General features: G+C 36.0%; 3 protein-coding genes across 4 annotated transcripts in view; 1 reads left to right on the forward strand and 2 right to left on the reverse strand.

The window, feature by feature from the left end:
• On the reverse strand, positions 1-6,129 carry LOC111334047 (nucleolar protein 12). Its single transcript, XM_022939730.2, has 6 exons — positions 5,982-6,129; positions 4,304-4,409; positions 4,030-4,078; positions 3,372-3,523; positions 1,577-1,659; positions 1-1,266 (listed from the first exon to the last, which is right to left on the reverse strand). Exons 1-6 carry the CDS (start codon positions 6,107-6,109, stop codon positions 1,107-1,109), a joined length of 678 nt encoding a protein of 225 aa, XP_022795465.2. The 5' UTR covers positions 6,110-6,129; the 3' UTR covers positions 1-1,106.
• Positions 6,032-13,551, forward strand: LOC111334010 (centromere protein M). Of its 2 annotated transcripts, XM_022939691.2 has the most exons (6): positions 6,105-6,221; positions 6,337-6,416; positions 6,532-6,630; positions 6,950-7,029; positions 9,538-9,629; positions 10,811-13,551. In XM_022939691.2, the coding sequence occupies exons 1-6, from the start codon at positions 6,150-6,152 to the stop codon at positions 10,958-10,960; spliced, it is 573 nt and encodes a 190-aa protein (XP_022795426.1). In that variant the 5' UTR covers positions 6,105-6,149; the 3' UTR covers positions 10,961-13,551. The 2 variants fall into 2 exon arrangements, with proteins under 2 accessions (XP_088592512.1, XP_022795426.1); XM_088736386.1 differs by lacking the exon at positions 6,532-6,630 and having other exon boundaries at positions 6,032-6,221.
• Positions 11,537-13,638, reverse strand: part of LOC111334009 (transmembrane protein 94) — a 26,712-nt gene continuing 24,610 nt past the window's right edge. The window contains exons 35-36 of the mRNA XM_022939689.2: positions 12,861-13,028; positions 11,537-12,165 (exon numbers count right to left, since the gene is read on the reverse strand). Of these exons, the coding sequence (XP_022795424.1) occupies positions 12,093-12,165; positions 12,861-13,028 (241 nt within the window). The 3' untranslated portion in view covers positions 11,537-12,092. The remainder of the gene's footprint in view (positions 12,166-12,860; positions 13,029-13,638) is intronic.

The raw sequence follows: 13,638 nt of genomic DNA on the forward strand, positions 1-13,638 counted from the left end.
TAAACCAAAGAGAAATTTAATCCTTATTTGACTCTTGATCATTGATCTTTTTTCCACTTTCTCCTTACCCTCCATGCAATATTTGCACCATTAATCTAAATGCTAAACATTTCCAACAATTTTCAAAGTCCTTTTGTAGTTTATTAATGAATGGACAAAATAGAGTCACAAAGGTGTCACCTCAAGAGGCACTCTTGTGCATAACAGACACCCATCTATACCTCTTGGCATAGTCTGTGGAGATTTCCGTTGGGGAGAAATTTCTTATTTTGCAGAGATACATGAGTGATAGGCTAGAGCATGTGACTTTTATATCTTTCTGCTTTAGGACAATGAAAGTTTTGTTAATCCTAAAAGAGTCATGACTGACACTCTCCAGCTGTGAGAAATGTTACAACATTGTATCCATGAACACATCATAAAGCACATTAAACATGAAGTAAATTTTGGTTGGGTGCCATTGTTACAACAATGTATCGATGAACACACCATAAAGCACATTAAATATGAAGTAAATTTTGGTTGGGGCTGACTGTAATATTGAGTGTAACAGGAAAGGCATGGTGAATATCACTGGAACAGGAATACATATGAATAGAATGCTGCAGGAATTTAAAGGTAAGGCCACTGTACCTCGTTTCTGCAATATAGGTTTCCCAAAAGTAAACAGCAAAAAAATTGACGCCAAACACAGTGATACCAAAAATTACACTAGTTCATTCTTCTAACTAGCTATTCCTATTTTCATTATTTTTATATTCAGTTGAAAAAAAAAAAAAAAAAAAAAAGTAAGGATGAGTAATCAAACTGGCTTGTTCAAGTAGAGACCACTTGCAAACATTCTTACTGTTCATAAATATAAGTACAGATTCGTACAAGCCCCACTGTCACCAAAGATGCTACAACAGTCTTTTTTTCTCTTTTCAAGTGAAGAGTGAAAGGTAAAACTTGTTCAATTGGTCTAAACCTTTCCAAGAGTTTTAAAGTTTCCACCCTTTGTATCACTCAGGCATGTGCAGAACTAAACCATGTCATGATGAAGATGTCTGTTCTTGTTAATTTTCCCCTTGGCCATCAAACACAATTTACAACATGAGTTGTTAAAGTCAACTCTTCTTGAAATGTTTTGATTTGTGATGAGAATGACCTTTTTTTCTCTTGTTATTTTTTCCAGCTGGCCCATCCTGATGGCGGTCAGTTTTCTTATTTGATGTTCTTCTTCTTCTAAAATTCTTGTGTGAGTTTTGCTGATGTTTGGGAGTGGTTCTGTGGGTGTAAACAGTTCAGGAAAGTCTTTTGTACAGTTACCTCTAAGTCTTAAAGGGTACCAAATTAACAAAGCATCTGCTAAGTTACAAAAAGACAAGCCCAAAGCAGGTCTGGTAAAAAAAATGCACATATCAAGCTCATATGAGGTTCCTTTCATGAGCGAGTAGAGATGAAAGATTACTTTCCAGACATGAAAATCTTGATCCAAAGATGACAGTTGATTTTTTTTAAGACCTCGTAACACCTCGTAACACCTCCCCCTACTTAAGAGGAAATAAGATGTAGATACAATATTAGGTAAACTTACTTTTCCGTCATTTTAACAAAGGTTTTATTCTGTTTCTCTAAAGGTGAACAATTTTGTTGTGATGTTTCTGTTTCCATCAACCCCTTTCAAAGAAAAAGATAAAAAATGCTACTAAAGAATAATTTCAAATCTAATTTGAATGCAGGTTAGAGGTAAAAAAAAATGATAATGCAAATTGGCAACCATAAAGAGTTACAAATTAAAGCTAAATTGATAATACATTACCAATCAAAATGAATGGGAGCCATGACTCTGATTTGCACATTGATTAACCATTTGGAATAAAGGGGATAAGTTTCGAAAGAAACTGTGGTGCTGCATAGGTGGGAGTAACAAGGAATCCTTAGGATAATCCATTTATTTTTGAAAAAAAAGGAACCCTTAAGAGTGACTAGCATCTAATTTCTCCCCACCACATCACCCCTGAATAAATAAAATAAATAAAAAATTATAAATAAATAAAAAACTTTATTTAACGGGGGAAGCACTTTACAGTCGTAGACTGAGAAACCTGTGGCCCTCACCTAAATTACAATATAAGAAATTACAAACAATTGCAATAATTTAGTGGGTAATAAAAGGGTTAGGTGTTATTAAACCCAGCTGGGTCCCCTACGTAGGCATTTTAGTTTCAGGCATGCGTGAGAGTGGCCTTCTAGTGTAGACCAGGAGGGCCACCGAGTTTTTACCTGAATTTCATAGTTAGTGTTGAATTCTGAGTTAGAAATTCCTAACTATAGTAATTACAGTAATAAGAAAAGACCTACCAAACTATTAGCTATCAAACATTAAGGGTCACAGGAATAAAAGGATATGGTCACCAACTAGAGAAGCTCCACATTGTTAAACAAATTCTCCTTTTCAGCATCATAGGAAATTTATAGATTAATTTATTCTCCCGGTTAGCTCAATTGGTAGAGCGCCAGACTGTTGTGCGGGAGATCGTGAGTTCAAATCCAGCTGGACCAACACTCAGGGTCTTTAATTAACTGAGAAGAAAGTGTTTCCTTTGTAATAATATCTGCAAATGGTTAGACTTTCTAGTCTTCTCGGATAGGGACGATAAATGGAGGTCCTGTCTCCTGCAGGGTTGGGGTAGGAGACGTTAATTTCCCACACACGAGATTACTGTGTGATGGATGTCCTCCCCAGGGTGGGGTGGGTGGGTAATAAAAGAGTTAGGTGTCAATTGGAATGAAAGTTCTGTTCCTTTCTCCTGCCATTCCTGTGGCGAATAAATTAAACTTAAACTAAACTTAAACTTTAACTTCCAAAAATGATTAACGCTACCTTCTCCCCATCATATCCATACATTATACAGAAAACAGGTAATGGGAATACTCAAACTTATCAGGTGGAAGTTGTTGTCTTGATCTAACACCAAATTCTCATATCTAATCTACAAGAAAATGTGTAGCAGCTCAAGGCGAGAATTAATAATCAGATCTTGAGTGCTAAAGAGTTAATACACCAGCATCTTTCACGGTTACCGCTGGGCTTCACGTTCCCCAGCTGGGTCCCCTACGTAGGCATTTTAGTTCAGGCATGCGTGAGAGTGGCCCTCTAGTGTAGACCACGAGGGCCACCGAGTTTTTACCTGAATTCCATAGTTAGTGTTGAATTCCGAGTTTACAAAGGTTAATCAGTTTTTTCGACACTTGTACGGTAGTTAAGGTGTTTTCTACAAAGGTTCATTGGTGTGTTTGAAATTGTGAGTGTATCTCACCGCGCCTCGTGTCAAAGTACACGTTGAATTTAATATGGCTAGTCTACATTCGCAGTTACATTCACCTACTTTGTTAGGTCCAATACATGTAAATTTTCCACCATCCAAGTTCACATCACTAATTGTGGTAACCGTGACAACTTGCTCAGGATGTTCAAATGTCGCATCAACTGTTGAAACTGCTTCCTTCTCCTCAATCTCATCATCTGATTCCAGAGCCTCTGGAATAGGAAACAGATAGTTCATAATTCCAAGTTATATTTTTTTGCTAAAATAAATGGATTACCCACCATTTTAAGCTATTTGTTATCAAGCTACTGCACAAACACATAACCAATCAACACCATAGAGCTCCCTTAGCTGATGAAGACTGTGAGGTATGGTCAAAAGTGATGTTTTGTCACAAAATTGTGCACCTTATACCATAAGGTATAATATCATAATTACTTAAATAATACTGGTTGAAGTTCGTATCCCACTGCCTGAAGAATTTATCTCAGTTTTTATAACTCAAAGTGACTAGAGGTATTGCTACCCCCCCCCCCCCCCCTTGATGGCATGCCAGTCCATCCAAGGTTACCTCCTAAAAATTCTCAAACATTCCCTGAAAGTGACTGTCTGTTGGTACCCATTTATATTCCTGGCTGGAGGGTGGCTTTGTGAATGTGAAGTCACTGATAATCACATAAAGCATAAAGAGTCTTCAAATCCCACTTAAAATTCTTACCTAATTCTTTTCTGTGTTTTTCCATTTGTTCAATCAAGCTCTTCTTTTTCTGGGCAAGAAGATAAAACACACTTTCAGAACTTACAACAGTTTTCAGTCTTACCTCTAGGGGAGTTGAGAGTGATTAAATTCTCCTTTCAGCTTCTGTACACTGAGAATTGAGGAAAACTTTAGGATATTGCCTTTCAAGAGAAGTCATCGGTCAGGAAAATCAACCCTTCATTCAACTTTTATGGGATATTTTGCAAAGGCCATCAATGGACAGCAAACTAACCTCTTGTTTAAGCTCCTTTCTTCTTTCTTTTTCCTGCTTTGTTAATTCTTCCATGGCCTTTTTCCTTCGTTCATTTTTCCTCTTGTGAAAACCAAGAAGATATTCCCTAAAGATTGAGTATGAAAATAAGATACAATACTGACCATCTTCTGAAATTGTCCAAGGCTGCTGGAACACCTTCGATAGTGTTTGAAAGGTGTCAGATTTTTTTTTTTTCAATTTTGGGTAATACATGCTATCATACAAATATGATAACACCCAACTGATGTAGGAAACATTTTGAAGGATTGTGTTGGTATTTAACGCCGCAAGTTTTGCATGAGGTACAATAGCATTTACCAATATCCACTAAAATAGTTTAGGTCAACAAGGTAGTGCACGGTAGTAAGACAAGTGCATTTTTGCACTCAGGTGTGTTTTGTTTTCTGTTCTAATGAAATATCAAGTAAAAACACCAAGGCATTAACACGTCAATGCTCTTGCCCCTATGACTCTCATGTGTGACCAAGACAAAATTTCTCCTTACAATATCAATACAAATATCAAGTAGACAGGGGATGAGAAAAAGGAAAAATATCAATGGGGATTATTGGTTGACCCAATACCAAATTCTCTAAACAAACACCATAAAATTTTGATGGGAGACAGTAAGGAGAATTACTAATCCAATCTTAGGAGTGAAAGGGTTAAGTTGCATACATTTTAAATGAATGAAACTTGGAATGAAATAAGTCAAATCAGGTGAGCTGGTAAGGTTGTGCATTCATCACCTAGAAGCAGTATACACAAATGGATAAATATCACAGACAAGTTACACGTGACAATGACACAACAGTCCCAGGGCTTTGTTTTGGTGAGGTCAATTGCACTTGAAGCATTTCCTGCATATTTAATTGACTGAACACATACAAAAGCTGATCATCGCCTTACAATGAAAACATGCACTGCTGTTGAAATGAAATATAAGTACTTTTAGAACATAGCTAGCAGAGTCACGCAATCAAATTCATTATATGTAAGCATGCTCAAAATTCGGATAGTGCACGCTGATAGCATCAGCAAATTGCTTTGCCATAAATTTTTTTTTCCGCGCGAGCGTCCATTGTCAGCGTGGGGAAAAATAATATATTTTGCGACGATATTGGATAGAAACAGAGACTCAGCCTACTAATCCCAAAACGAAGACAATTTTTCGACCTTTTCCCTTGGGCTAGAATTCTTAAATGAGGCACAAAAAGAGAAAAACAACGGAAAAGGAGATTCGGCATCAGCGCCGTCACGATTCGCTTCAGTAGATATTTTTGTCCGTTTTTGGCATCAGATTTGATGCACAATTCCACCGGCTATGTTCTAAAACAATTGGTTCATGCTTTCAGCTGTGCACTATCGAGTTATGGGGCACGTGGGAAGTTTGGAGAGCACGAAAGAAGCTAGAGTTGCCCTCGGCTATTGCCTCGGGCAACTCTTACGCTTCTTTCGTGCTCTCCAAACTTCTCGCGTGCTCCATAACTCGATAGTGCACGCTAAAGCATGAACCAATTGTTACTCAACAAGTGGAACAATGCTGCATGGGCAGTGTATAAATAAATTAACTTTTAGTCGATACGAGACGAATTAGTGACCACTAGGGGTCAAGTAGAGTTAAAAATTGGGAAAATTTAAGCAACTTTCCAAATACCTTCGAGAGTTTTCATCGAATACAAGGACTTTCTTCTCTTTCCTCGGTTTCTTCTTCTTCGCCGCCATCTTGAAAAGATTACCACTGGAAACTTTTTCAGATATCGCAGGCGTCAGTAGGACGGTCATTCCCAGTTCCTCGATAGTAAGGCGCGAAACTTGAATAAAAATGGCGGATTTAGACGTAAACATACTTTCACGGTTTACAAAACTCCCAGACAGGAATCAAGCGACTATTTTGGTAAGCTATATTAAGGATGGATCCTCCTTGACTCTGTTTTCACTACCTTGCTTTCAAAAGCTTTGAAACGTTGAATTAGCTAATGAACATGCTCTTTTCGACGTTTTACATACAGTTTGTTGGAGTTAAAGGGGTTGGAAAGCACCGACTGGCAAGATCTTTGCTTGGTATTCATGCTGATTTCTCGGTTCAGATGTAGGTTGTGCCTTTCATTCTCTTCTTGTCCAAGTGAAATTTCTGTGTTTTAATTTACTGGTGTATATTCTTTACTTACCAAAAACAGTAATGGAGCAGTAATTTTGTTTCGCAGTCGAGTTGCAACAAGTCTACCTTTGCCAGAGGATTCTGAAAACACAAGACCTAGAATCGATTTCATTGTGCTGTTTATTGACCTAACTAATGCCTTGAGGTAATTACGAGGGAAACCCCTTTTAACTTTTTGGCAAGATTTTCGTAAACTCGTCACGCAAGAACGTGGAAAGGTGCGTTACGTGACGAGTCCAAAAACGGCTGCCAAGGATACTACCATACTTCATTCATGCAGTTAATTAATAAATAAAAACAATGGCAAAAAACAAAAGTTAACCTTTGGGACGAGGAATAATTTATGGGGTTATACGGGAATCTCTCCAACTTTTTAAAACTTGTTCAGATTGGTTTTGGTTTTTCTTAGATTTTCAGGCGACTCTTAGCTTAATTTACCATAATTATATTTTTTTCCCCTCAAGCATGGAAACAATAAGATCATCAGTGAAGCATCTTGATATCGATTACTTCTTGGGACACTGTTGCTTTGTTGTGACACAAGGTAAGCTTAGATTTAACCAGGATTTCTGTTTGAGGTCCAGAGTGATATTCAGTATTTTTGATAAGTATACAAGACAGGCAGGCATTACTAAGATCAGTAGCACGATCCAGGGTGGCAAAGCATGTTTACGAAAACCATATTGAGCAAAAAAATATATATTTCAAACAAAACACTTTAAAACTTATATATCCTGTTAGATATAGTTAACCTCTTTGTATTAAACCAAAAATCGTGGTAATAGAGGAAGAATTTATTTTTTTATGGATTTTAGTATTCAGAAAAGTGAGGCGAATTCTTGTGTAACGCGTAACATAATCTGACAAAGCATCAAACATATTCAAAAATTTCTTACTTAAAAATTTAAAATTTCAAAATAATTTTGACTTAGAAATACACTAGAAACATAGACTTTTCAATAAAATAGTTAAAATTGGAACACTGAATTGTAATATTCGCGCTACGAAACAATTTTCTCGGCGACCGAACATGTAACGCTGTTTATACAATATTGTACTATACTTCATAGTCACCAAGATTTTGTCGCAAAAAAAGCTCAAATCAGTTTAAAAAAATACATACAATAATTCTCAGATGATTTATTTTCTGTATACAAATTTTTATTCCATTTAATTCAAAGACAGCGTAAAAAATCCAAAAAGTCTGAATCGCGAACACATAAAATGCATAGAAAATTTACCTTAAAATTATTTATCCTCATCTCCAAAAAGGTCTGTGATAGCCGCGCTTAAAATGAAATTGCTCTTCAACTAGCAGATCTGTCATTCTCAAATTCTAAACTTTCTATCGGTACCAAATGTTCACGAATCTAACTCAATTTAACATCTAAATTTATGTCTTTTTTGAATCGCGAACATATTCGATCTTGGAACAGTATTGTTTGCATTGGTGTATCAGTTTACACGCGCAAAATAGTGGCAGTTTTAGAAATCTTCGCATCTAAACTTCGCTTCTTCCTCGCTTACAACAACCTTGTACATTACGTCTAGAGGGGGTATACAACAATTAATTGATATACACCCATGAACAAAGGATCGTTTGAGACTGGAAATTACTAGAGAACGTGACTTCCCTAGCGTGACTTCTTCCGTCGAGAATTTACACGCTTCGCTTGCGAAATATTCAATGGAAAACAAAAAATATTCTGCTGATCAATGGAGAAAAGAAAAAGTGCTGCTTATCAGAAAGGTTCCTTTGTCTTCAAGGGTAACTTTTTCCTAAGGGACAATATTATAGACATGACCTACAAGCTTGACAATAAACAAGCTATTGTGTATGCAAACACTGTCAGGACTATCTGTGGAGAACTCAAGAAATTAAATAGGCGTAGAAATGTATTATTCCAGCTTTTACCCAACCAGCATGAGGAAATTATGTCTTCTTTTTAGTTATGTAAATAAAACTGTGTTATTTCTAAACAGAATCGTGAATTTAAGCCTGCAAATGTGTAAATAGAATATATGACCACGCCCGCTATGCATTCTGGGTATTAATTAATGAGGATAATTTAACAGATAACATCAAATATTTTCTCAAAAAGTAGTTCTTACAATAAAAGTTTATGAATAATCTATGTTTTGATGATTTTTTGGTAATTTTATGAAGTTGCTAGTTTTTCCCTAATGTTACGCATTTGTACCCCTGGATCTTGCAACTGATCTTAGCTTACAGAGAATAAAACTTGCATCGACCAAAGCCCCATAACATCCAGAGTAAAGTCTTTCTTTCTGCCCTAACAAATACTTCAATCTACAGTTATTAAATAATACCACAGCAGTAATAATCAGTGTCTATTATGCTAGTTTACAATTATTATACTTGTTTCATTTTGAGTACAAGCTGTTTGTGTTTCCTAGTGAAATGGGTCAAACAAGTCAATAATAGTTGGCAAAAAAACAAAAGCAAAACAAAAAGGAAAATAGTGACATTTTTTCAGATTTTTATTTGTTCATGCCACAATGTACACTGGGAAGGGCTACCTGTAGACTAAGTTTACATTTCTCTAAAATGCCGCTTTCAGTGGTGGGTTATCAGTTTTCTGTCCAACAAGTTGTCTTTAGTCTGTTCCCTAGCCCTTCTGCCACCAATCTGCCACATCATGACCTACTAGGCAGGACTTATGGACCTAGGCCAAAGTTAAATTAATGCAGATTTTTCTGGATAGAGAAATGCACCATGATAGAAGTAAAATTGGGATTTCTTTAATGAGGGTTTGTGGGAGGAGGTGAATCAAATAAATTTTATCTCTTGGATAAAAGTTGGGTTTTTAATTAAAGGTTGGTTGTATTTTTATAAATTTTGATGTACTGGTAATCCTTTGATTACAAAGGACTTCAATTAGTTGCAGCTTCATGTTAAGGAGAAAGACTGGGTGAGAGCAGAGGAAGAAGAGATTTGGGGGTTTGGTTGAATATATCCTAATGCATAATCAAACATTCCAGATTTCAGATTTCCAGATATCAGCATCTTTGATAACTTCTTGGTTTTCAGCTAAAAATGAAGCCATGCATGCTGTCAGTATCCAGGAGGTGACAAGTCTTGCAGACAGTTATGACTCACCTCTAATATGTGCAGACATAGAGGTGAGCATTAAATGGGATTTTTGATAGACTTCAAGCAGTCCCTCCTTTTCTGCAAAGTCCAAAGTATCCTTCACAACAATTCTTTTAAATACCTCAATTTTTTTATCCCAAAGAAAGGCTGGGAAGGGACTTTTCAAACACCCTTGTAGCTGGCAGTTTTTTTGTGCACTTTGAAGCATTAAAGTGCCCATAATGTCAAGAAATGTTTTTGGCTCATCTAATTCTACATTTCACCAAATGAAATTCTGCAAAAAAAATTTTCGATTTGGATAAAACGCAATTTTTTTAAAGTTTTTTAAAGACATTCAAATTTACTGCCATTTTGGTCCACCTTTCGCACCAGTCTTCCTTGGTTTAAAGTGAGTCGTGACGTAGGTTCAGGAACACGTGATTTTGGGTTGTGACTTATCTGACTTGAAAACAAGTGGGAATTTGCTTCAGAGTGGTCTCCATTTAGTTTAAAATGCCCGAAAGGTGCATTGCCGCTCTTTGTGACAATGTTGGTTTTAAACTTAAGGTCAAGTGAGGTTCCTGAACCTACGTCACAGACATCAGTCACTTGGTCATTTTGAGCACGTTACTCTTGTGATCAGTGGCAGGGGTCGACCGCAAGAAAATAGAATTTTGAACTTTGTAAAAATTCATAAAAAAATTGCATATTATCTAAATTGAAAAATTCTTTCACCGAAGTTCATTTGGTGAAATGTAGAATTAGATGAGTGAAAAACGTTTTTTGACATTATGGGCACTTTAAGGGAGACCCCTTGCTAACAAAGCTACAGGAGATTTTGAAAATGTTTCTTGATTGGACCCTTTCCCTCCCAATATGTAATTAATAATTCTCCCTACTCTCTGTCATACAGTTCTTTTGATTTTAGTTTGGAGAATTTGGTACTGGATCAAATAATATTTTGCTAATTGATATTTTTTTTCTCGTCACTTTCCTCTTTGGTACTGTCTTGATATTGTAAGGAGAAATTCTGTCTTCATCACTCATGCAACTTCAAGGGTTAATTAAAGCTCTGCTGCTAATTTTTTTGATAAATTTTTGAGTCAGCAAATTTTATAGTCATCTGACTCTAATTATAATCATTTCACAGTCAAAGCAACAATCATTAAGAACAATCTTCAGAACTTCCTTACTGTCAAACATCACCTTTTTATTTTTTCTAAAAATGCAGAAAGAGGAAGACAGAAAATTCTTGTCAAGACAACTTCTTCATCTCCTTCAAGTATCATGTGGATTTTCTGCAGATGTAACAACATTGTTACTGGACACAACAAGGAAATCATTTGTGTTTGAGGATGAACTAAATGACACAATGGAGTAATTTAGCTGGAAAAAAAAACCTAACATGTTGTTCACCAACTTCCAGCTGCCCGCTGCAAAATTCCTGTAAGAGTATATCAGAATGCAAATGCAAGCTACATGTACTATAATTATATTCTGCTTTACTGTGAAATTCACACAATTTAAACACAAGAAATGTTTGTGGATTGTCATAGCCTTCCAAGGACAATAAAACTGAAAAAACTGTGACAACAAAACCGATCTACAGAAAACTATGATAGCTACTTTTGAAGGTTTCAGTGAAAGCTGGTTACTGACCAGTAGGCTAGTCATCCCATCCCCTCCCCCCCCCTTGTAAGGCCTCTAACCACTCATTGTGAGTGGGCTCTTTTGTTTGGGTTTCACCTTACTTTCATTAAATTAATTACTTTCACAGATAAAATTGGCTTGAGCAATACCAATTAGTTCTGAAATGCTCTTACATTTAACCTCAAAATTCATGTTTGAGGCAAGCTGAAAGTGGTGAACGTAAAACTTATTGCTTTACAAGCTACAAGGTATTACATATTTTTCTGTATTGACTTTAAACACTTAAGAAAATGTGTAAACTCACATCTTTAACAATAACAACTAATACATTTTTTATTCTCACTTTCTTTTAACTTTGCACAACATTGCTACCTAAAAATAGAGTTAAAAATAAAGAAATAGAACAAGGTATAAACTGTACAAAATACACAATCTTTCTGTAACTGTTTCATAGTTTGGTGAGGATAGCACACACATGAAAGTATTGTTTTAAACAACATCATGGTGGAAGTAAATGATCTTCCGAAATAAAAGAAAATTCACTTTTTAGTTGAAAATAATAAATTCACAACATCCCATTATGAGGTGAATTTTGAGTTTTTATGCTGCCTTTAAAGAAGTTACTTATCATCTTCTTCGATTTGCTGGTGAGGTGATAAAGTTTGCCCATTTTTTTCCTTGGATTTTTAGTTTTAACTTGTTTATTCAGTGCAACCTGCAACCATCTTTTCAGGGATAAGGTCATGTGTTTTACGTAACAAGTGAGTCTGAACTCTCACCCAAATATTTCTGTACCCTTCTTATATATTTCTGAATCCCCTTCAAGTTTGAGTTAGAAAATTGTAATTTACAAAAATGGTTAATCAGAATGGTGAATTCATTCCTAATTTTGTACCAAACTTTAACTTGGCTCTCTTTTGAAACCGGATCCTTTCCCTGCAAAGACAAAACCAGAAAAACATGCTGTGTGAAATCAGATTTTATGTACTAAAACTAAGTAAAGCTGTTACAGCACCGATGCTATTGGTGTAGCAACCTCAAAGAAGTACTTTGCTAGAGAAGTTAGAGTCAACTGTAAACCCTAAACATTCTCACATGTTATACTGCTACTGGTCAGTTATCTTAACAGATGTCAGTGAATGAAAGTATTCAAAAAGAAGGCGTGGTTCTGCATCATGGTTAAATACAGTTAAGATCTAGGGCCAGTAATTTAAACAAAGTTTAGCCATTGTTTAACAAAACCATGTTCTAAGCCTTAAATTCAGCTGAATCTTTTATCTGTACATTTATTTTTGTAAACAGTGTCAAGAAGGCTGAAAGCTAGCTGTGGAAGGACAGTTATTTAATGGAAGGAACCCTCTTAAAGAGAATGTGCAAGGCCCACTGCTTGTGTGAAACCATGGTTTGGGTTAGACCTCGTGTAAATAACTGGCCCATATTCTCTTAAGTTATTGTTAGTCTTAGGTAGTCAGTTCAAATGTGGATTTGTAATTTTCGGGCAATCTTAGGAATATGTATCAGAAAGCTCTGAAACATTCAACCGATAGTCCTTCACTCCAACAAACAATATTTTCAAAACTGTACAAAAATTGATTTGGATGCTCCCATGAAGACTTAGAAAGAGATCTTACTTTATGTATCGCCTCTTGAATAGTTCACAAATTCCTAGAGCTACAATGGGCCAAAGAAAGATGATGATCATTGATGGCACTGGAACATCGGTCAGATGAAACACTAAAGGGGCATCTTGACTCCACCCAACTTGGGACAAAGTGAAGTAAATTACCTGAAGTATTAAACTGTTGGTCAAAAACACAAGCCTAAAATTAGTTCAAAGGTGAAGTTTTCTTCAGAAACCATGTGCCTGTTATCTGCTAAGTTAAAAATAGTTTGTAAGAAATCATGGCACACTGAACTGAATTTTGAGATGCCAGAGAGTAACTGAACCTTAAAAAGTTGTCTTCAATTTGCTAAAAGTTAGACTATAGATGCTGCCATTTTGAATCCTGCTTGGGAACCAGACTATTTACCTTAGACACTACTTTTTTCCATTCCTCAGTTCTCTTGTTTTTGTTTGGTTGTTTTCTCTTTTTTGCACTAAACAGAGCAGTACCTGTTCGTAAACTATCGATGGAGACTGCTGCCAGTGAGGTGTATGTGCCACATGTATTTTTTTTTTTTTGCCCATTTGAAGACAATTTTGTGAAAGGTTAGGTTGCTCTGTGGAATCTCAAAATACAAGAAGTCAACTGTTACAGATACTTTTGAATGAGCGAGAACAAGCTTTCATTTCTGGAGCAAAATAAAAATTTTCCATGACCATTTCCTTGACAAAATGTATTGTGACTGTAATACTTGCAAGCACACTCAAGAGACCTTGACAAATGTCTAGCATGTTAAAAAGAAGTG

Source organism: Stylophora pistillata, chromosome 10 (genome assembly GCF_964205215.1).
Source record: "Stylophora pistillata chromosome 10, jaStyPist1.2, whole genome shotgun sequence".
In the NCBI taxonomy this organism is placed as follows: Eukaryota; Metazoa; Cnidaria; class Anthozoa; order Scleractinia; family Pocilloporidae; genus Stylophora; species Stylophora pistillata.